This window comes from Camelus dromedarius, chromosome 36 (assembly GCF_036321535.1).
Source record: "Camelus dromedarius isolate mCamDro1 chromosome 36, mCamDro1.pat, whole genome shotgun sequence".
Taxonomy (NCBI): Eukaryota; Metazoa; Chordata; class Mammalia; order Artiodactyla; family Camelidae; genus Camelus; species Camelus dromedarius.
The window spans coordinates 13,677,147-13,701,870 of record NC_087471.1 but is presented as its reverse complement, the minus strand read 5'-3'; the positions used below and the strand labels follow the sequence as shown (position 1 = coordinate 13,701,870).

Sequence of the window (24,724 nt, the reverse complement as noted above, 5' to 3'; positions counted from 1 at the left end):
TGTTTAAAAATCTCTATTTATAGCTGTGTTTTTCTATTTCTTTTTTTTTCTACAGTCTAAAACTATGACAGTAACAAATACAGATACTGCAAATGATGTTACCAACAGGGCCCTACCAATGCTAGGGGTAACTGTAAGTTACTCTGCTAGACATTCTTAATTAAAAACAAACTTTGATACTTTAGATTCATGTAAATATTATCCCTTCCATCTTAAGACAGCTGATTACTAGAGATACTAAAGTTCTGTTTTGTCCCCAAAAATGTAGAAAATAGGGACAGTAGTTTTTTTTTATTCTTTTTGAGGGTTTTGTTTGTTTGTTGTATAAGATTCTTAATAACCTCCTTCCCCATTCCTCACTTATCATTGTATGACTATTCTTTCCCTGTTTCCTCTCTTAGTTCATCTTTGTTATCTGTTATTCTCTTTATTATCCCAAAATTCAATTCAGTCTTAGGATGCAATTCTGAAGGATTTACTCTATAGAATTTTTACATAAATAATATATAGCTAGAAACCACATTCACTGGCTACAGGTTCAGAGGATAAGAAGGATGGTGCCTTTGATGAACTGGTAAATTAAAAAATAAGCTTTGAATTAGATCATGGATTTGAAGACCTTTAGTACTCACACCACATTTTTGTTAGTGGAGAAGATTGGATTGTTTGAGGATGAGGTAGGGAAAGAGCATTGGGGAGTCCCATCTCCTCCTTACCGGTGTATAAACACCACACAGTGGGTCCTTGTATTAAAGTGAATGACTTTCAAAAGGATGGATGCTAAAGGAAACACTTGGACAATACCATTTCTTGCATGAGATTCTCTATATATACGAAGACACGGTGTTACTATGATGTGACATGACATATATTTAAGATATGTCATAGTCTTAAGTATTTTGATTTGCTTGTACACATTGCTATTGTTAAGCCCTTAAGAAAGAAACAAAATTTAGAATAAGATATCTGATTTATTTTAGTTCAATTTAGAAATATATTTAAGGTATAATTAAATATATATGCACTGAGTAAAGCAGGCCCCTCTGCATAGATTTCTAAGCCTATAGAATTATACATTGGAAGAGAGTGAGTAGCTTGAGGGGAAGGAAGGGAGGTTAATTAATGACATGACTCATTTTCTTATTTATGCTTTTCTTTTGGATAAGTGATCAGTCTCATCACACCAAAAGTATTTCTATTCAGTGTGGGATTAGGAATTGAGTCTCTCTGGTTATACTGCTCTAAGGAATTATTAATGTGTACACTACCCTACATGAAAAGAAAGGATTTTTACTAGATTGCTCTTCCTGTTTGCAATAAAAATGTTTGACTAGAGGATAGGAAAGGAAGTGACAAAGTAGGGGAGGGGACTTGGCAGGATAGTCTCCTAGCCCATTCCCTTCATTATAAGGTCAGGGTCATGATTTTTAATCAGAAGATAAAGGCAAGAATATTAAATATTGCCATTCTGTTCTGACTTCATTTTAAACATTTTTGCTTTATCCTCTTCTAGAGGATACAGCAAAGTCTGTATAATTTGGTATTATTTCTTTCAAATGGGATTTTTAGTTTTACTGGGTTGTAATTCTGCTAGTGAACAGTTTCATTGTTTCCCACAACTGGGCCTGTTCTCTAGACAGAATTCTTGTCCTTTCTGTCCCCAGGACTGGACTTGCCCAAAATAAAGCCAGCGTACACTGTGCCAACTACCTGTCTCCTCAGAGCCCCTTGGTCAGTCTTTTCTTTCCACTCAGAAGCAGCTGAGTTAATAATCAGCCTTTGAGATTTTACTTTTTCATCACAGACACAGCAGTGTTGTGGTTTTCTGGATAACAAGGTTGTCTTTGCAGGGGCACATTGGAGATTAATTCTAGTGTTCGCTATCAAGTGCAGAGACCTAACAGAAGTCAGGACTCTAAATAAGATCAATTAACCTTTTAGTAAACCAGGAAGGTTTTGGGTTTTTCTGGGGTTTTTGTTGTTGTTGTTGTTGTTGTTGTTGTTGTTGTTGTTGTTGTTGTTGTTGTTGTTGTTGTTTTTACTTTACAAAAGGGCGTGTATGTGATTTCCCATTCTGTGGGCTACCCATAATACTGAGAGCCTGATTCCACTGAAGTTAATGGATCCCTCGTCATCACTAGGGGAAAAGGGCAAGATTTCTGAGTCCTCTGTTAGGGGTTAGAGGAGAGATGGGTTGTAGGAATCAGCATTGCCACCCGCAGAAACCATATCACCCCCATGAACCATGAAAGCATTTATAGTGGCCCTATGTTTTTGCAAAACATAGAAATGCCAAAAAATATGTCTTTGTTCAGTTATCAAATGTGAGAGAGTGATTGTTAATTCTTTTATCTCCAAGGGCTCTGAGAAAGAGAACAAGTGTTGGGTGAATTCTGGCAAAGAGGAGGCACCATACCCACTTATTGGTAAGTTTCTGTGAAAATATAAGATGGATTGTCTTTTAATTATAGTTCTAAATGTCTCAGAGAATTGGTCATATGGTCCTAAATTTAAATACTATTAAATAATAAATCCCATGTAATATTCATTTATTCATTTAATAAATACATATATCAAGTATGTCCTATGTGCAGATAAATGATAGCTCTTCATTCAAGTAACTAGTGGTATAGAGGGGAAGAGAAATGTAAATTTTCCTTTTTTTTTTTTCACTTTAAAAATAGACCTATTTTTGTCAAACCTTTTAAAAATTTCTTTCTAAGAGAAAGCAAGAAGTGCTGGAATTCCATTTTCCCTGTATATTTATTTTTCATATTTAGTTCTTGAATCTCCTTTCCTTTTCCTACTGTTTGCCTCTATAGAAAACCTTCTATGATCCAGTCATGCCTCTTAATCTATCAGTGAGTATTTAACACCTGCCCTGTACCCAGATCTTTGCTAGGCATCAAAAAAGAAAATGAAATTAAACCATTTAGATTCCTAAAAATCTTTATTGACTTATTTAGCAATAGGTACTACCCTACCAACTAACTACTTTGCTATTTCTCTAGCCAAATTTCCCAGCACTTGTTTTGAGGAATTACTGGAAAATAGGTCACATCTCACCTTATTTAAATCATTTAGCTACAAAAATATTTCTTGATCAGTGAAGTCCTTCAGTATGGAAATGGAAATAGGGCAATTAAAATAAGGGACAGCATCTGTAGCAAATCTTGAGATGATGAAATTGATGATGATGATGATTTCTGTTAATGATTTTTAAATGCTTGCTATCTGCCTAGCATTATGCAAAGCATATCACATGAGTTATCTCATGTAATCCTTTCATTTACCTGTGAGATCACTACAGTGTAATTCAGGTTTCAAGTGATCTGAATAATCTAAATCCAAACTTTTCTATGAAATGTATATTCCCAATTTTTATATCAAGCCATCATGCACATAGCTGAGGACAAAAAATTCCTTGCATTTCCAGTTTATTTCTTAATGTTGTCATTTGTGTAAAAGTCAATGAGCAACAATTAAAGCTGTGATGAAAAGTCAAATAAGTACTTAAAATAGTTGTTTTAATAAAATATATTAATTTAATTAAAACTATGTAGATAGTAACTGTCAGGCTTAAAACAACATGAAGCTTCATTTCTAACTCACTAAAAAAAAATAGGATATGGGACATGGTTGTTACTTAGCAGCAATTCTCCATTGTATATTTTACTGCACCTTGCAAATTTCAGTTGTGGATTAGCTACTGGCTATTTTGGTAAATCAATTTTGTTTTACTGCTGTCGTAGAAGTCTTTTTTAATTTTTCTGCCTTAGTCCCTGAAAGTTGCTGTAGTACTTAATATCAATGAAACATTGACACTATATGCCTATGCAAGATGAAAAGGAAAAGTTCACTGAATTAGATTCAGTGATAAGTCTGGAATGGAAGAGACCTTACTCTCTGTACTTAAAAAGTAAACAAATCTACAGCACAGTGGTACTTAAGAATTGAGAAAATGAAATTACTCAGTGTACTAAAGATCAAAAACTTATATTGCAGTCAGATGTCCAGGGTTTAGTTTTTCTAGTTTGAAAATTCCTTTTTGAATCTTGTTCTTGTGTCTCTCATACCCTACAGTCTTCCTTCTAACTGTTGCCTGTGAATAACGGCCTCAGAGTGGCGTGGTGGGAGGGAAGCATAAGTCAGACAAGCCAGCCTTTGAGTAACTCTAATTGTGTCTATAACTAATAAAGAGTACAAAATGTCTTCTTTCAGGTAGATATCTTGTATTGAATAATAGTAATAATAGTGATCTTTGAAATATATAGTTATTTGCCCTTTGTATTTAAATACTATCAACCACTAAATTTTACTTATTTGATCCTTATAATACTGAGTGATGGGTAGGATAAATATTTTAAATCATGGATTTAAGGCTGAGAGAGGTCAAGGATTTGCTGAAGATTTACAGAGGTAGGTAGTGTCAAAGGAGAAACTAGAATGCCTTTCAGTATTCTCAGATGTGAACATAGGAAAAGTCAACATGATGCAACTCTCAAACTAACCTGTGCATTCCCAGACAAGATATTCTTTAAAGACTTTTTTCTCTTTGTTTATCATCTCTACCCACCCACCCCCCAAAAAAAAACTACTTTGCTGGGGCCATCTGCATTACACAGTGGTCTCCAACTGTAAGAGTGTGCATGGCGATCGCTCAGTCAACAAAAGGATTCTTTATACCAAAAGTCCCAGGAGCAAATTGCAGGACACTCCAGTCTGTAGCACACATGCTTATACTGACACGGTGCCAGTCAGCCTAAAGTCTACATTTAGATTTTTCTCTGTGTAGGACATGAATTCCCCTACAGGATTACAATGAGTCACCTTCAAGACACAGCACTCCTGATGCAGGGGTTGAAGGACTCCCCCACACCTTCCAACCTCCAAGAGCCCTTCCTCATGGGACAACTGCCCGAAGAGAAGCAGTGCCAATTTATTCTGAAGCCCAGCCGGCTGGCTGTGGCCCAACAAGTGGGTGGTGAGTTTTCTCCCTCTTTCATGAGAGCCTTTTTTTAGCAAAATTTTTCACTCTTGAAAACAAAGTTTTCAAAGTTCTTTGCCTTTATACAGGCAAAGACCCAAACTTCCAGCCAGATGAGGTATTTTTTATTTCTTTTGAGTTTTCTAAGTGTTTTGAAAGGAAAGATGGAGCTTTAGAAGATGGGTTTATAAATCAGCGGTGGGGGTGACTGACGGGTAATCAGCAGCTGGTTGTGGTACAGCCTGTTCTTTCTTTCTTAACTGTCCTTCCCCCTTTAGCCTTATGCCCACTGCAGAGTCAAAGGCACCAGGCAGGGCGGCAGGTGCTTCAATGCCTTCTTTGTACTGTAATACATTGCATTGTGTGTTCCCCCTAAATGATCACATTATTAAAAGAAGGCCGTCAGTGATGGGTGTCAGGAGATGCTGGTGCCCTACCTGGATCCTGGTACTGATAATCATGTGAAGATGAAGGTAATTTCCACAGAAATCTCTCCTTAGTCTGCTAAGCTAATCTGAATTCCCTGGGAACATAGCCATCTGTTACCCTCCCCATAATAAAGACTCCAGAGTGATAAAAATTGGTGTTCAACGTAGGAGGACCATCATTAATTACCCTAACCCGTGTTTCAGCTTTACACCCTCAGTCTGAAAGTAAGATTGTATGGAAATGAAAGCAAATGTGTCAGACCAAAAAGTGTGAGGTGGGGGTGGGGGGATAGCAGAAAATTGATGCTGAATTTTTGGAGCTGCTTTTGTAAACCTGAACAAACTGGGATGCCCCATGGACAGTGGCCACTGTTTTATGCTCATCCCCCGACACATGCATGTCCAGCCCTGTCTCTTTTGGTTGATGACCTAGCCTCAAACTTTATACTTTATTGAAATCACTGGTCAGGACTCCTTCATCTTGCCAACACCAGCTATAAAAACTGACCCAGCATTTGCACCAGTCCTCCTCTCTCCCACAGAGTTAAAGTGAGTTTTTGAACTCTAAGGCTGTTTACTCACATCTTTGGGGGGTTATGGAGATATTACAGTTTTCCATCCCCTGAAACATGAGCTCCATGAAGGCAGAGAGTTGAGTCTGTTTTGTTCACTGCTATGCTTTCAGCACCTGAAACAGCATCTGCATATATAAATTGAACTCAATAAATATTTGTTGAATGAATGATTTTATTGACAGGTCTGTTGCTGGTACTCATTGAAGACACAAAGGGAATGTCGCCTTTATAACTAAGCTGAGGAAAATGGTGTTTTACTCTTCAATCTTTCAATGCATGTTGTTCAAAATGATTTCTCTGGGTCTCTTGTCAGTAAAATAAATTTATTTTAACTGATTTGACCAAAATAATCAGGGGTGAAGAATCCTAAGAGTTTTACCCAACTTTCTCAACAGCTTGCTTAATTAAACTGTAGGCATCCTCTGTGTGTGAGTCCTCTGTTTCTCTCTGTTGGAAGTTAGGATGATATTGGTTGCAGCTGTAAGACAATTCACGCTAAGGGAATGGAGTGACTACAGACCCATGGTGGCAACCTACCTGTGAAAATGAAAGTTTAACAAGTGAACCAGTTTTGTATTTTTTTAATACACAAGATTTGGATGAACAGCTGCTTTGGAAAACACTGACTTAGACCAGGGCTCAACAGACTTTTTCTGTAAAGGGCCAGATAGTAAAATTTGCAGATCAAGAGACAGAATTGATGGTATCACACAGGTACTTAAATAACAAGAGGAAAAACAAATTTTCACAAATTTTTTATCGATGACATTCGATACATAGTAATAGAGTACAATTTTGTGTAGTACAGATCTGCTAATGAGAGGAATTGGATTATTTTGGTGGAATAACATTTGGCTTAATTGAAGTATGAAGTTAGTATTCCAATTATCACCATTGAATGGAAAGTGTTCTGATCTGTAGTGAGGTTTTATGTATTTCATCATCTTTGAAAATATCTTTTCACATAAGTAGGTACTGCCAAATACTGACATACCATGCTACAAGCGTACAATTTTAATCGAGCATATTTCTCTCTTCAGAGACATTTGTAGAATTTTGTTAGATCCTTCTTTTGATGTTTGCCTTTTGGCATGTCATTTTATTGCAGATTAATCACTTCCAATTGAAAGTTAGGTAGAAGTGAAAGGCTTTTGAAACATGAAATTCCCCTTTACACAGGTCAATTGCACAGTTAAAGGATTTTCAAATATAGAAATATCCTTTGCACTTACATTGAGGCAGGTAAATATTGCTAGACATGTAGTTTGAGCTCAGAAAATATAACTGCTGCAGTTTTTTTTATGGGAATGGAGATCTTGCTTCTTGTTTTCACTTTAGAAGGCGAGAAAAGTGTGAAAGTAGCTTGACATTACTTGTTCACTAAATGTCATTAAATGTCAAAGTAGTGTTTTTGTTTCCTTTAGATAAGTATGCAGCAGTGGAATTGCTGTGTCATATGGTTGTACTGTTTTTGCTTTTTGGAGAAACCCCCATGCTGTTTACCATGGCAGCTGCCCCAAGTTGCATTCCCACCAACAGTGCGTGAGGGTCCCCTTTCCCCACATCCTCACCAACACTTGTCATTTGTGTCCTGTTGATAATAGCCGTTCTCACAGGTGTGAGTTTCTATCTCATTGTGGTTTTGATTTGCATTTCCCTGAGAATTAGTGATGTTGAGCATCTTTTCATGTGCCTGGTTGCCATCTTTATATGTTTCTTGGAAAAAGTCTCTTCAAATCCTCTGCCCATTTTTAATTGGGTTTTTTTTTTTTTTTGCTGTTGAGTTATGTGAGTTCTTTATATATTTTAGACGTTAATCTCTTATCAGATATGTGATTTGCAAATACTTTCTCCCATCAACTTATTGAAGTAGGTTGATTTTTCATTTTGTTGAACGGGTTCCTTTGCTGTGCAGAAGCTTTTTAGTTTAATGTACTCCTTCATTTTTCCTTTTGTTGCTTTTCATTTTTGGTTGTCAAATGCAAAAAAAAAAATCATTGCTAAAACCAGTGTCAAGTAATTTACCCCCATGTTTCCTTCTAGGAGTTTTATGATTTCAGGTCTTATATTCACATCTGATCCATTTTGAATTAATTTTTGTGTATGGTGTGGTCCAGTTTCATTTTTCACTTACTGCTCTCCAATTTTTCCACTAGAAAAAATCATAGTAAAATTTATATGGAATCACAAAAGACCTAGAATTGCCAAAGCATTACTGAAGAAGAAGGAGGAGGCTGGAGGAATAAACCTCCCAGACTTCAGACAACACTACAGAGCTACAGTAATCAAAACAGCATGGTATTGGTACAAGAACAGACATCTGGATAAGTGGAACAGAATAGAGAGCCCAGAAATGAACCCACATCACTTTTGAAGAGACTGCCCTATCCCCATTGTATATTCTGGGGGGTATCCCAGCAGACCTGCCCCTCAGGCCAGTGCCTTAAAATTAGGAAATGAGTCTCTTTAACATAAAGTCAGTGATTTGGAAAGAACTGCTTCTGCCCTGGGCCCTGGGGTGGGTAGTGTGCACACAAGTGCTTTAAGAAGCATTCCCCAGTCCACCACGGCCCACAGATCTCCTGGGCGTGAGCTCTCTTGGCCTTCAAAGCGAGATGTTTTAGGGGCTTGTCTCTCAGGTGCCAAACCTTAAAAGTTGGGGGGTGTGAACCTTTCACTCCTTCTGGAGAAGGTCCAGGTTTTGAGGAGATTTTAAGTTCCCTCCCAACTGTGGGTCGTTGCACAAGGGGTGGGGTTTGTGGTGAGATTGTCTCAGCCTTTTCTAGCCACTTGCCTCTCATTTGCCCAATGTGACAGTCTCTCTGCCAGTTTTTAGGTTTTTTTTCCAGAGAAAACTGTCGCATAGGTAGCTGTAGATACGGTGTGTGCATGGGAGGAGGTGAGTTCAGGATCTTCCTATGTTACCATCTTGCTAAAATCTCTCATTAAAGGGTTTTTTGTTGTGATTATTCTTTAACAATCTATGAGGACAAACTTCTGAGAATTATACTTTTTAATATTCAGCTTCCTAATTGAAGCATGGAGAAACGCTGGCTTGGACCTTGTCAGGGCTGTCTGGGCTGCTAGGCCTTCCTGAACTCCACCGGCCCTGCATTTATATCTCCCTTACAGTTTTTATAGCAATTGCATGTCTTTCCACCAGTCTTTGACATTTGGAAAGTAAGAGCTGTGCATTAAAGCTCTGCAAGAAAGTAAACTTTAATGAGATTTTTTTCCTCTCAGTCCCAGAGGGAACATGAGCTCTAAAATTGAATGTTGTACATAGTAAAAGACATGGCTGCAGCTGAAAGTATTTATAATAAAGCTCAGGACTCAATTTCTGCTTTATCCTGTCTGCACTCATAGGATAGCTGGGTATATAACTTTATGATAGAGCATTCTTCCTAAGAAGTGTATGAAAGCTAAAAAAAAAAAAAATCAAATCTGATAGTTTTAGAAATAATGAAACCAGATTAAATGTGAGGAAACTAGACTGAGTACAACTACTCATCATATGTAAACATACATACTCAACAAACATTTGTACAGATTGGCATTGCTGGCACACAGGAACCCCCTCCTGAATTTAAGAATGGGCTCAGCTTCCTATCCTGTTCTTTAAGATGGTGCGAGTTGGGGATGTCAGGACAGGAAGAAAGTACTTTAGTTAACCAGAGTCTGGTATTCCTTCCTGTCCACACACTTCCCGAAGGCTGTTAAACAAGTGGACAATGGATGTGGGGAGGAGGTCCTCTTTCTGGGGAGGAGATTGGTGTCTTGGCAGCTCTGTTTGAGGCTGCTGTGGACCTATGCCCTGGGCAAAATAACACTTTTCAAACATTATCCTACTTAATTCTCTCGGTGAGGCTGTGAGCTGTAGCTGGTGTTCTCATGTTAAAGTGAAGAAGCAGGATAAGTCACTTGCACAAATAAATATCTGAAGTCTAGCTGGGCTCCTGACTCCTGAAACAAAGACCTTTGCACCTGGGTGTATGAGCATTTATGATGCACTTCCTGTATCCTGAGGAAGCCAGGGGTGGATGATGGTCTAGATGCTGTTCAGTAAAATGTTTCCTGTTTGATTGTCTTCCCACGATGTGCCTTTTTTAGTATTTGGTTTAAGTTGGTTATGCTGAGGAAATAAACAGTATGAAACACTTGCTTGAAATGAGCACTGGGCACTGCCGACCGTACCCCCCCCCGCTCCCGGAATCGTCTCCTTTGGTGTCCCCTCCCCCTGGAATCATCTCCTTCATGTCCCCTCCCCAGAATCATCTCCTTCGTGTCCCCCCCTAGAATGTTCTCCTCAGTGTCCCCCCACCGGGATTGTCCCCTTCGTGCCCCGTGGTCAGAGAGAGCTGAGGGGTAAAGCACCATCTCTGGCAGCATGGTTGGCTGTCAGGGCCTCACAGCCAGAGCGTGATGACCAGTTTCATGCACTGTCCCTGGGGAAAAATGTAGTCAGACTCTATGTGGGCGCCACCTGGGGGCCCGTTCACCTCAAGAGCTGTTTCGCATCTGCCCCATGCAACGCAGGCTTCGGGGGTCAGCCAGAGGTTTGGGCAGAATTCATGCCCATTATTTGGGTTGGGGCTCCCACTAGTCTGTCTGCTCCTTCCTGGGGTTCCCCCTTCACCCTCCAGCTGCTGTGGTCACCTCCCTCTCCATTATAAACTTTACTGTGGCAAGGGCGAGTCTCACTCATGTTTTCATCCATCCATGCTGCCTTGAACATACTTTTTAAAGTCAGGAACCAAAAAATACATGAAAACTCTGCAGTTGGAAAGAAAGGGGGGAACATAGAGCATTAGCTTCCTGCCTCTGTGCTCAACAGCAGAGTGGGGCATCAGGTAGCAGAGCCTTCTTGTTCTCAGAGAGCATCTTCATAGCGACGCCTCCTCCCCTTCCCCCAGGTCTCCTCCCTACCCTTTTCCTCCTCCTCCTCCTCTTCCTTCTCCCCTTCCCCCTCTCCTTCTCTCTCCTTTTCCTCCTCCTTCTTCCTTTCTTTTTCTCACTATTGAGTTGTGGTCTAATTTGATCTTCAGCTTTTTTGTTCACTTTGTCTCCTCTTTAAAATGGCCTGTGTGTTGGTATGAAATGCTTTGTACTGTAAGTTCAGTAAAGGGGGAGCCCTTCTTTCACCTTTGAAAATTTGGTGCCAGAATTCAAGCACATAGACCAGTGATGTCCCCAAAATGGGGAGGGGGGGAGAATAACCCAAGCACTTAACATTTCCTTACCTTATAAAATGCTGAGCTGTGGTGCTGAGCATACTATAATCTTATAGAAATAAGATTAAGTGAATTAAATTAGTTTTGCTAATAATCTCACTTCTTCCTTAGATTCAGGTCAGAAGATGTTTAAAAGAAGAAGCTCTATCATTAACTGGGCCTTCTGGTGGGGCTCGAGCACCCACCTGGACAACCAGCCCATGTCACCAACATCTCTGAAGCCAGGACAGCTCTTCAGAGTGTCTTTGCCAGAAATTTGTGAGAACAACAATCTACCCAAACCTCTCTTGGTAAGTCTTGTTTTGGTCTGTAACACTTAACAGGAAAGGAGAGCTCTGGAGGGAAACTCTACCCCAAATGGAAAAATTGTGGACACTCATGGCTTTGGCTGAGAACCTTTATTATTACTTCAAAGAATACAAATCTTGACTAAGCTATTGCAGAATCATAAGGCAGATGTGATGGGGAGAGATGGTCTGGTCTGCTGGCGGCAGGAAGGAGCAGCACACACCTGCTCAGATCAACTAGAGTCTGTCTGCTCCGTGGACGGAGAATGCACTTTATCCCCACGTTCCTCTCACATCCTTTCTTGAACCCTGTGTTGTTCAGAACATGACTCTTTCAGTCACCTTAGTAGCAGGGACTAAACCTCATACTTTTTATTAGTGTTCTAAGTGTTTAGGCATGCAGATACATCCTCTGGCATTTAGTTACCTTTTGTATGTAGAACAGATCAGGTGAAAGCCACTGAGTGTGCATGGTCTTCAGTGAAGGTAGTAAATGAACCCTGTCAAGCAGCAGTTACTGAGTGTCCGGTACCCTCCAGGCCGTCCCGGATTACTGGCACTTCATGCTCTGCTGTGTGTCTGTGAGTACCAGATGCTAGTCTAGCCAATTTATCGCTGGTCCTTCACAACAGAGTTAGAGGGTAGTTGTCACCATCATCACCATCACCATCACCATCTCCATCATTCCTACTTTACAAATTAAAACCCCACTCCCCCCCAAAAAACCCTCAAGTTTACTGAAAGTCACACACAGCAAGTCTGAGCCATAACTAGGTCTCAGGTCCTGTGGGTTGCATGTCTCCAACACCCACTCTCTTCCTCCTAGGCAAGTGTAGGACACGCAGCTGGAAAGGAAGCAAAATGAAAGACTGATCAGAATGGAATGGGACAGAGAAAGCTTCCTGGAGGTGATGATTTTGGAGGCTGATTTTAAAAGAAGTCAACACAGGAAATAGGATGAAGTGTAAAGTCACATGAAAAGAAAGACAAGTAAGTGGAGGATGAGTTTGGCAAGAACATTTCCATGTCTGGGGACAAGATTTCATGTTAGAGAACAGTGGGCAAAGAATAGTGAGACAGGAGGGAGAAGAGGTAACAGGTACCTTGAAGTGACTACTGGATCACTGAAAAAGGACAGTCACATGAAAGCAAGTGTTGAAATGTAGCAAGAACAAATGGGAGAAAATAGATTTAGAGAGACACACACACACACACACACACAGTGACTTTAATCCACTGCACTGGCAGCCTGTCCAGCCCCAGCCCTTCAGTGCCTCCCGCCGGGCCGCCCCGGCCCCTGGCAGCTGGGGAGGTCAGCGGTGTGTTCTCCGGCTCCTTCTGCGTGAAGTGCCATTTTAATTTCTGTTTCCTTTGCTTCCCCATAGGATATGCTTTTCTTCCTTAACCAGAAAGGACCCCTCACAAAAGGGATCTTCAGTCGGCCAACATGAAATCCTGCAGAGAGCTGAGAGAGAAACTGAATTCCGGAGTTGAAGTACAGCTAGACTGTGAATCGGCTTTCGTGATAGCCTCTGTCTTAAAGGTGGGGAACGCACGCCCTTCATCCCCCCCACAGTGGAGCTCTGGGGGAAGACAGCTGCTCTCCCTCATTATAACGCTAGTCCCATCTGCGAAGAACCATCATAGTTAGAGTCTCACAGCCAATTAGCTATTTGGTAAAAGTATTTGTAGCAGAAATTCTTGTGGCAAAGATGTCTATGGCAAATAAGTTTACTTACAGCAAAAAAAAAAAAAAAAAAAAAAACCTGGAACCCAGCCCCATGGTCACTTAACTCACATCCATAGTTGAGTTAGACTTCTTCTAAAATGTTTTCCTCGCCACATTCTTGAAAATGCCTCACGTCTTTGCAAAACCTAAAGTCAAAATGAGCTTTCAGCAGAGCTCTTGACCACAGCAATGGCTTCTGCAGACCAGTGTCAGGCTGCCGTCTCTCAGCAGGCTTGGAGTGTGCCTGCACCAGGGGTAGGGACAGGGCCCCAGCCTGTATCCCAGGGCCTGGAGCATAAAACCCAAATTCAGGAAAACGTGGTGAAGAAGGCTCTTACATGTCCCTACTCCTAGTCAATTGCTCACAGAACCGTACTTTATGAATTTAGGAACAATCAGATGTCTCTTGGTAAAAGGGCCATGTCTGCTCTTAAAACAATCCCTGCCATAGACTTTGACAACAAAGTATCACTCAGAAGAGCTGGAAAGCGGGAGCGGGGAGCATCTTGTCTATTTTACACAGGGTTTGCACTTGCCTTTCAGTCATGGAGCTCAGTAGAGATACGTGTGGTGCACTAGCTGAGTGAGATCCGTGTCAGAGACATGCATGCATGATGGATTTTTCTTTGCTTTTTTTTTTATCATATAATTAGGCTTTCTCCCATCTCTTAATTTAAGAAGTTAAAGGCTATGTTTTAGAAGATTTTCCTAACTCTGCTATTCTTCACAGCACTATACTCCTCAAAATTTTGAACTAAATTGTTGAGGCTGTTAACAAAGAAGTTCGGATATAAAAGAGTTAAGCTGCATTTCACATTGCAGAGAAAGTAATTGTACAAGAATAAGCAAAGGGCGAAAAATAATCCAAATGATTGGAAAGTCTGGTTAGATGGGTTCCAACTAATTAAAGCTTTGTGATCATGGAACTGTGCTTTACTCTCAACTTTTTCCCAAGTGGTTGCAGGAAAGGAAATACTTTTTGCCAAAAGTTATTGAGCTTTTGTTTTGTTTTGTTTTGTTTCTTGTTTTTGAGACTATTTGGGAGTGGTACTTAAGTTTTCCCTTAATTTTTCACTTAGGCTGGTTTTGCTTAAATATAAGCTTCACTCTGAACTATAATTGGAATAAAATTGCTTGAGAAAGCATAACTCTGATCCATCAGACCTTTGAGGAAAAGTATGTTTTTTAATCCTGTAAGAGTCTCATCTCAGATTAATCTGGGAGCTCTGCTGATAGCTGGGGCTCTGCCTTTGGAGGGGAGGAGACTTTGAGTTGAGTGCTGGGTGCTGGCGATTGTAATTCAGAACCAGCTTTCACATCCTTCTCAGCTGTGATGGTTGTTATTTCATAACTTGTTATTCCAGCTGTGGAGAGTCCATTGCGATGTTACGACTTATCTTTCAAGTGTAGGTTTTAAGACTTAATGATGTTTTTCTTCAAGACAGATCATAAGTATGTTTTCCACTGAGGTTTAAAAAGAGAGCTATTGTCACTGCCCCACTTTGAAATAACAGATTTCATCTCTTCTGAATGTGACTTGTCAAGTAGGTGCAGCACAAAAATTAGTTAGGAATTATGAAAATTCGATAGCTTCCCCCCCAAAAGAAGGTAACTTTTGTGATGATGCATCTGAATCATGAGTATCCAGGTACATCTCTCCTGGAAAATACAATAGAACAGAGAAAGACTTTAAATCAGTCACTTTCCTGCTTATTAACCACTCCAAAAAATTGTCTGATAATAGGTAACATGACCACGAAGAGGCTTTTAAATTATTTTAGAATCTCAGCTATAGTTAGCTGGCCTTCCCTTGTCCCTCGCTAATTTTTGGCCATAGGACATACAGAAACATTTCAGTAATGACCCCCTGCTATGTCTGTGACTGTGCTTGGCATTGAGTGTATGCAGTGAAAGGCAAGGGTCTGGTCTGGTCCTGCCCTGAAGGAGCTCGTAGGCTCATGGGAGACATGCTCACCTCATCAGCTGACTGCAGCACCGAGGCCCAAGGCCTCCACATTAGTCACAGAAACATGATATGTATGTCACAAGTTGTGTCACCTTTGGTGGGGCACATATGTAAGGCTGCTATTTGATTTCCCAGCAAGAATTAAAATTACTCCATTGCACACCTGTCTCCATGTGATAAGCAGGAACTTGCAAGAGGGTGGTCAGCCATGGGTCCAGCGCTTAGACATGGAATTGGGTTTTCTCTGCCTGAAGTTTCCTAAGGTGGAGATCAGAATTCACAAGCTTGGCTTGTTAGGGCCGTGCCAAAAGCAACAGAGAGTGTTGGCCTAGAAAGGAAAGGAACATAGGACCAGGACCAAAGTGTGTTTACTTTTAAGCTTTTTTATAAACAAATGTCAAACAACAAACTCCCTTGGTCAGATCCTACGTGTGTCATAGTCTGGTTTCACCACACCCAGCCCCACAAGTGCTCTCAGCAGGAGTCTCAAAGGCCAGGAAGGATAATGTATCAGGGACATGTTATTTAATATACATTAGGGATGAGGGTGTTGCCCCAGGCTCCCAGAGCCAGCCATAGCCTGGAGTGCCTTCTCCCCTCCTATGAAGAATACAAGGAGAAATTCCAGACACCTCTGGATGGAATTAGTCACCAGTGCCACTGGAATCTAAAGTTCTAAATTACCAGGGACTTTGTTTTATTTACTACCCTGTTCCTGGCACCTCAAACAGTGCCTGGCACAGATGAGTAAATATGTGTAGAATGACTGGATGACTGACTACCACATTGTGACTCTCACAGATACCTTTGTGCATTTCTTTTAACTAGTGACTTGAGAGAGAGAGAAAAAAAAAAAGATTAGGATGGTTTGCCAGACCCTGCCATGTTATACTAGTTTGCTAAGATATATACAAACGAGGTTTCAGCCCAAACAGGTTGTTCTTTATCTTTCCCACTGTAGTCCAAACCCCAATTTCCCCCTGGTTTTTTGTTAGAAAAAAATCAAAGCATATTTTTCTGTGTGTGCACATCATCGGAGGGCTGGCACAGAGCTCTGTGTATTCCAAAGAAGGGTGGACTGAACTTTCCAATCAAGTGTCTTCTTTCTAATTTCTCCAGTACAGATTATTAGAATAACAATTTAAATTTTTTTTCCCTTTGTATAAGGATTTTCTATGACATATTCCGGGAAGCGTATTTTCATCAGATCTCTATGATCATTGGGTCTGTGTAATGGATGAAGGAAACAATGAGGAGAAAATAAATGCAGTTCAAAGGTAATCATTCCAATTTGGTCATTTCTCAAAAATACTTTAAAAAAACATTTTATAAGCTTGTCTGTTAATGTAATAATAACTATCAAAGTCATATCCATAGGGGCCGGTTTAAAAATAGATTTAGCAACTGTCATTGTTATTATTGGCTTTTTTCCTATACTTATTAATATGGAATACTCGACCATTATACACCTTCTGTATATTCTAATCTGATAGGCACTGAAACCCATTAGACTAAAGCTAATACTGTAGACACAATTTACAATTTATGACCTTAATTTTGGTAAACATTTAACTAACCAGATGATTCCTTATATACTTCATTTAGCAGCCAAATTCATACAGAGAAAATTCCTTCCCCTCAAGGAACTCGCAGTCTAGTAGAAATAGACAGATAAAACCCAGAATTCCAGTGCGGTGCAGTCAGTGCTGTGACAGGGTATGAAGGATGTGAGGACAGTCCAGAGAGACAGTCAACTCATTGAAAAGTGTCAAGGGAAAAGGGAGTTGCAAAGCCTCAGCCTGATCACAGAGAATGCTTATCTGTCCTCATGGAAAGGGAAGTTGCTGGCAGAACCCAGCACCCCCATTCCTGGGTATTTCCCACATCATAAGAGAATAGGAAAGAAGTGTCCATTAATGAAAGGCAATACTTGCGTTTCTGTGAAACCCAAGAATCCCAGTATCATTTATTTGTAAACGCTTGTTTAGTGCAGTGTTATCTTGAGCAACTTTCAAATGTAAATCATTACCTACACACAGCTACTGATGGTGTAAGTGTTGAAGACACCAGACTCAGAGCCATTTACAAAATGCTGTCTCTGCTTTCATGACAGCTTGGTGGGAACTGTTCAGAGACAGGGAACCTGAGATTCTGTATGTTGTTCGCTGTCTAAAACTTTGTATTCTAGAAGCTATTAAAGGATGATTTTTAAAAGGCCAAAATTATGGCTCTCATATAAATATACACACATGAAAGAAATTTTATTTAAAACATGAATTAATAAAGAGAACTACTAAGATGTTACTGCCGCCAGTTCAGAGAAGGTGGTTAACTACCACAAGTTATAGAAGTTGAATCAGAAATGCTGAAATGAATTTATAAATAGATAAAAAAAAAAACTGGCTTTTTCTGCTGGGGCATGAGGCAGTGCAAATAAATCACATATCTCTTCACCAGAGAGAATTGTCAGGTCTATGGACAAGTATTATGTGTATTGCTGTCAATATTCTACAGTTTACAGAGGTGTAAAATAACTCAAAGGCTCAGGGACCCCACAGAATCTGACACCCCAAAAGAGCACACTAGGAAATGCCTTACTTTCCATTGAATACATTCAGTAATCTTTTGGCCCATTTTAATCTGTCATAATTTGTCCCTACAAAACCATACTCATTGTCAGTCTGTGGTGCTGAAGAAGCACCTCTCTGGTATTTATGCAACAAGAGTCAGATTACCTGATTTTCTTCCCCAGGTTGTGATACAGGAAAACGGGGCACGAGAGGAGGGCTGTGTCCCAGGTCTCACTTGAGTCCCTGGGATGCACCCCACCAAGTGAGGGTCATTGGCTTCATGCAGGAAAGAATTCAAGAGTGAGCCAAAGTTGAGTAAAAGTAGATTTGTTTAGAGAGATGTACACTCTGTAGACAGAGTGCAGGCCGTCTCAGAATGCAGGAGAAGGGCAGAGGGGAGCAGGGTTGGGTGTTTTGTTTAAAGAATAAGCAGACACACAGTCCATAGACAGAGTGCTGGGCATCTCGGAAGGTGAGGGAGCAAGGAGGCCATGAGGTGCAGTGTTGCAAGTTTTTATATGCTAACAAGTGAGAGGATTACTCCAACTGCTTTGAGGAAGGGGCGGGGATCCCCAGGAATTGGGCCACCACCCTCTCCTTGACTTCCATGGTCAGCCTCAGAGCTGTCATGGCACTTGTGGGTGTGCCGTTCACGGTGCTAGTACATTACAGTGTGTGTGAGGGAGCTCAGGGTCCACTGGAGGTCAGATCCCCTTCCATCCTGGTCCTCAAGGTCCATCAGAAGTTGACTTTTCCTCCACCTTGGTGCTAACTGCTGTGTCATTCCTTTAATGGCTGTGTCCTGCCCCCTTCCCTCCTGTCTCAGTTGCAGATTCTTGTTGGAAAAAAGCAAAAACCATGAATATATGTGTGTATATATATATATGTATTCTGGATGGTAGTAAATGATGGTGAATGATAATTTAAAAATCCCTTATCAAGTACAAAATCGGAACAGTAGGAAATATACTGTTATAAGCTTGACTGACGTGTGAAAGTGGTGCCACTGAGATAAAGAGACATGGGACAGAACTGACCTTAGAAGCTGGTGGAGCAGAGTGTAAGCTCTCAGGATGGAACTGGGAGTCTTTGTGGCTGAGGCTTGAAAGGTTCTAATCCAGAGACAGAATATACAAAATAAATGAATAAACCCCATGAGTCTTACTCTCTCCCCTCTGTAAGACAGTCCTCGCTCCGCACATACCATATGAGCTGAAACTCCTGCATATCTGAACTGTGTTTCTGTCTGCGTGGTTCCCCATGAAAAGTGAAGAAAGGTTGCCCTGTCTACAAGTTTTCCATGAAATGTCTTGCTTAAAGAGCGCTTTTGTCTGTCTTTAGGCTATTAGACCAGCTCCCAAGAGCCAACGTTATTCTGCTAAAGCATCTTTTTGGGTTATTGCACGAGACTGAAAAACACGCCTCATCGAGTCAGATGAATGCATTTAACTTAGCGGTGTGCATCACTCCAAGCGTCCTTTGGCCTCCTGCTTCCTCCAGCCCTGAACTAGAAAGTGAATTTACAAGAAAGGTAATGAAGTTTTTCATTTTTGTGCCCTGGGGGACTGAGTCCCCATTTTGAACCTAAAGTTTGGGGTATTAATTCTGAAAGACATGTTCTTAAGTACATCTTCTTATAAGTCTGAGATCATTGACTGTTCTGTCCTCTCCTGGTAGACTGCAGAAAGGTGATTTCTTAAGCAAAGAAAGTGATAGTAATTGAGTTACTTCTGTTTTCCCTTTAAGGAGGCAAAACAGCTATGACTGAAACCACAGAGGAATAAGACCAGTTGAAAAGATTTTAAAAAGAAACAAAATACTTTGAAATTGAACAGTTGCAGGTGGAAATCTCAGCCCTCCCCACTTGCCAGATGTACAATCTAGGTCAGAATTAGTTACACTGATCCACAGTTTCCTCATCTAACACAGTGGAGGTGGGGATGGTACCTTGCTCACTCAGTACTTACTTGAAATCACACTCCTGCAGTACCTGGTGGTTAGTGCAGGGATGGGGTACTGATTCCTTTTCCTCCCAATGTTTGGCCTGTTCCTTTGCCTCAGCTATTGGGGTAAGAAGACTATGGAAATGTTCCAGTTTATCTCAGTGGAGGCACAGCGCTCCCCAGTGAGCTCTTCTCCAAGCATCTCCAGTTCTGGCTCCTCAGGGAGGGAAATGCATAGGAAGAGGCTGCTCAGGCAAAATGTATGCTTTTCTCTCCAGCTGTCTCTCCTTCACAGTAAGTCCACAGAGGATGCCCACTTCCCACACTTATGACAATGGCCTTTTACATAAGAAACATATTTTATAAGTCTTTATCTAACGATGCTTCATGAATTTTAATAAGAAAGTATATTTCTTCATCCCAAATGCCCTGTAGAGAATACTTAAAATTACCCTAATTTTAAAGACAGGACCATTAGTATCAAAATGTTAGCATTAAACCAAGGCCACAAATAATAACTTTAAGCCACTGGTTAAAATCAATTTCTATACTCAAACTACTCTTGAAAGTATCATGGTTTTTTTAGGGGAAACAGTTCTGTTTAGTTTTCAAGGAGATATGAACTTTGAATTTTTCTCAGGATTCTTTTTTTTTTTTTTTTTTCAGTTTGAACCAGGATTCATACAGGAAGTGTGATTTATAGGTGCACTATGTGAAAAGTAGCCCTTCATTTTTGTTCCTTTTTTGTACAGGTTTCTCTGCTTATACAATTTCTGATTGAAAATTGCTGTAGAATATTTGGAGAAGAAATCACTTCCCTTTTGGAATAGGTTTCAGTGACATGTGATACAAAAGAGAATGCCTCAGGTATTGTGAATAATGGGATTGTTTTTGTGTGTGAGAAATAGACACACATGTGAAGGTCAGCGAGGGCACCGGTTACCCTGCAGCCCAGAGCAGCTCTGGTGAAGGGGGCCTCCCACCTGGGTCAGGGGCCGAGGGCTTCTGCCCCTTCCTTAGAAGGCCTGCTCGTAGGTCAGGCTGTGTTAACACTGTGGTTGGGTTACAAAGAGTATAAGACAAGGTTCCCAAACTCCAAGAAGTTGTTAGTGGCAGAATTTTAACTTTTTTTTTTTAAATAAAACCTTACAAGGATATACAATAGAACAATTAACAGACTTACAATATAATATATTGTTATAACATATTGTTACAATATCTTACAATATAACAGAACTGCTGTGGTTGAAACTGGAGTAGGAGACCCAGAAGCAGGCCTGGTCTGGTTCCTCCTCATCTTCCTCTCCGAGGTCCCTGACACCTCTCAGAAATCCAGCGCCCTGCAAAACACTTGAGAAAACAGCTAGCTTCATGGGGCAGGGCAGGGTGTGTGGGGCTTGAAGACATTCAGCCTTCCAGAATACGAATGCCTGCACCACCAATTCTTGGTTACCTTTGAACAATTATTCTGTGCCACCATAACGTTAGTATCTTCTCCTGTAATTGTGGGAAACCATAACATCTAACTGGTATGATTGCCGTAAAGAATAAACAAAGTAATAGATATTAAAGAACTTTGTCAAAGGGAAATTGATAGGGTTGGTAAATGATTTCTCTGAGACTAATAGAGTTAATTAGGTATATCTGCCAGCTAATCCATTTAATAAAAGACAGAGTCTTATTCAGAACCTGGATGTATTTGCATTAATTTCTTCATATTTTTTTTTTTACCATTTCTTAGTATTATGACATGTGTTCATTGTTTTGAGGAAGTCTTACTTAAAGAAAGCCTATTTCTTCAGGGACTGAGGTAAATCTAGTATACCCCAAAAATTTACTTTTAATTTCTGCACTAACAACTAGAAAGATTGTGAAAGATGCTTTCTTGAGAGTAGGAATTTGAAAAATCTGCATGAAAACAGAATTAAACTAAACATCATAGTTGTTTAGTTTTTTTTTTTTAAGGCAGCGTGTATTTGAGGCAAGTGCAAATGTTAATCATGGTTTGATTTTTTTGACAGATATCTCTTGCTTCCAGCTGAATGACAGCATGGAAAATGAGCTGAACGAAGAAGTCAATGCTCCGTGCAGTGACTTAGTAAAGAAACTCAGTCCAGGCAGCAGAAGCATGGACTCCATGTTAACCCTCATTGACTATGACCTTGAGCAGCCTGAGGCAGAAGGCGTTTTAACCCTGAGCAACTTTGACTTAGACGGTCCTAAAGGTGAAGACGTCCAGGTGGAACAGCCCAGTGAGCCCGTGCCGGTGGCCGCGGCGGCAGTGTATAGAAAGGCCTCACTGCAGGACCAGACCAGTGCCCCCTCTGGTACGAGCACACCCGGCCACCTGTCTGCAGCTACAGAAGATGCTCCAAAAACCCCGAGGCAACAGCGGCGCTGCTCGGAGCCCAGCATAGGCTACCTGGGTTCAAAGCTTTCCTTTCTCAGGGCATTTTATCAGAAAAGGATATGCAAGTCCAGCTGTGATGCAATTCTCCTGAAAAAAGATGAGAACCATCTGAGTCAGAATCCACCCCTCCAGGAAGAGGGTAAGACAGGTTTTAAAATGAGTTTAGTCACATGCACTGATGTCAAGAAAAATGCCACTGATAAAAATGATAAGAAAAGCTTGTGTGATAGCAAAGGAAATCGTGTAAAGCTTTTTCCTAAATCCAAGCCAGTGACCATTTCTTACAGCTGCCTGTCCTCACACGATCGTCCCAGGAACCAGCCCTTCACTGCAGACATGGCTGGGTACTCCCCGCCATGCACAGCAGAGCCCCTCAAGGAGGTAGCAGTGCTGCTCAGAGCCCAGCACTGATGACCGGCGCTGCAAACTGACCTATCTCAGGGGACTTTATTCAAAAAAGCAGCAGCACAATGCAAGCTGTGACACCAGTCTCTTGCACGGAGAGGAGGATAATCTCAAGAGGCACAAGTCTTTGCAGATGGAGGGGCAAAAGCTTATCAATCAGAGCTTGGTCATGGGGATCGAGGTTGGCAAGAGTGGTGCCACAAACCAGAACACTGAGAAGGTCTTCCCCCCAAGATTAAATATTTGCCTGAGGAGTAGCTATTCCAGCTTGTCCTCCCCAGACACGTCCCCATCTGGCTCATTAGTGAGTTCCCAGGACAGCGCTTTTTCTCAGATTTCTGAACAGTCAGTGTTTACACCCACTGAAACATCCTCTCCAGTAGATTGCACTTTTCAAGTTCGAGGAAAACAGGAAGAGCTTTCTTCTGACTTTAGCAGTTCCAGCCTCATTTCTGGAATTCCTGGTCCCTTATCAGGGCAGTCCAGCAGCCACCTGGCTCATACAAAAAAGGACAGCCTAGAGGGGCATTCACAAATGCATTCCATAACTCTTCACCCCAGCACAAGGTTGAGAAATGGTATAGCCAGTTTGAAAAATTGGTCCCTCAAAAAGAAGTCAAGGGCACCCAGACCAGAAGACAATAAAACAGGTTCCCTAAAAGGACCCATGGAGCCACCTCCACATGCTCCTGGCATTCCAGAAGCCAGCACACTGCAAGAGAGACAGACAGACGTTCCCCAAAGGGCTGCTGAAGGACTTGGAGCTGTGCAAATAGCCCAGTGCTGTAGTTCTTACCCCAGCCAGGACTCAGAGAAGGACAATAGCTCTCCATCCAGCCTGGCGGAAGATGGACTTGAGCTTGGTATGAAGTACCCTGAGGAAGGAGAGAATGATGGACAGTGTTTTCCTGGTACTCTGCCTCTAGAAGGATCCTCACCCAGCTCTTTGACAATGGATGACGTGTCCAGTCCAGACTCAGAGCCAACAGTGGTTTCTGATGCTGAGGACACACATGTAACCAAAGACATTTAACCACAATCAGAATCTAATATCTGCAAGGACAGAATCCGGGCTACTAATAACATAAAGATAATAATTACTATGACCCCTGTGTATAGAATAACCGAGACAGGTAGCATCAAGGTTATCACTGCTGATACTTAGGACAACAAAAGAATCCTCTTTATTGAGACTATTTGGCAAAAAGTTGAGACTAAAAGATTTTATCACCTAACTGGGAGGCTTTTCCTTATTAGAGCATGGATTGATCCTGTCATGTATTTTAAGAGATCCCAGCAGAGGACTAAAGATGCAGCAACTTCTCTAGAGGAAACATGCCTTAGATGACATTAAGAAGGCCAGGATATCAAAAGTGAAGAATGAAAACTATGGACAGAGGGGGAAGTCTGCAAAGAAACCATCCACATTCCATGAAATGTTTTTAATAAGTAAGCAAGAAAAATGCCAACAATCAAAGCATTAAGAAGGAAATCACGTCAGACTTTTCCCTGAAACCAAGTGAGTGGCCAGTTCTGAGAAATCTCATAGTCAATCACGTGCCCTCACAGAATCATTCCAGGTACCAGCCCACTAAGGCAGCTAGAGTGGAAAAAATGTGAGGGATTCGAGCCATAAGTACCATGACATCATAATTTTTGTTGGTCAGTTCATTTTTTCATGAGTGTTTCACTGTTCTGCAGAGGCCCCCCGGACACAGCTGTGGGGAGAAAGAAGGAAATGGGTGCTCATTTCAGTGTTTTTCCAGAGGTGCCTGAGCCAGGAACATTCTCCAGAAATGCACTTTTCCCTCCTAGGAGGTGCCCTCCTGACAACATTCGCTATCTTGGTGAGGAGGAAGAGTCTGCAACAACAGTCCTTCTTTGGTACACGGTCACTGTTGCCAACAGGTGATAAAAGCAGGACTCCTCTTTGCTGAAATGATTTTCTGAAACTTGTCTCTTGGATTAATCTGCAGAAAAAAAATTACTGACAAATCCTACCTTTTCCGATGGCCATTTAAAGCTAAGAGAGCAGTTTTGACGGCTGGCAGGTTGTAAACAGTCACAAAACAAAAGAGCCACCACAGTCGCTGTCGGGCCTTCTTTCAAACAGTCCTCGACGTTGGATTTTCTCACCAACAGAACTTTTTACATCTTTTTCTCCCAAATGATTCACGGTGTATACCCCATTGG

General features: G+C 41.1%; 1 protein-coding gene across 1 annotated transcript in view; it reads left to right on the top strand.

The window, feature by feature from the left end:
• Positions 1 to 23,913, top strand: part of LOC116149738 (rho GTPase-activating protein 20-like) — a 42,207-nt gene extending 18,294 nt beyond the window's left edge. Inside the window, 11 exon segments of the mRNA XM_064482547.1 lie at positions 56 to 133; positions 2,360 to 2,426; positions 4,796 to 4,984; positions 11,333 to 11,511; positions 12,894 to 12,942; positions 12,945 to 13,051; positions 16,371 to 16,480; positions 19,115 to 19,304; positions 20,469 to 20,583; positions 21,738 to 22,515; positions 22,517 to 23,913. Of these exon segments, the coding sequence (XP_064338617.1) occupies positions 56 to 133; positions 2,360 to 2,426; positions 4,796 to 4,984; positions 11,333 to 11,511; positions 12,894 to 12,942; positions 12,945 to 13,051; positions 16,371 to 16,480; positions 19,115 to 19,304; positions 20,469 to 20,583; positions 21,738 to 22,515; positions 22,517 to 23,564 (2,910 nt within the window). The 3' untranslated portion in view covers positions 23,565 to 23,913.
• The last annotated feature ends 811 nt before the right edge of the window (positions 23,914 to 24,724 follow it).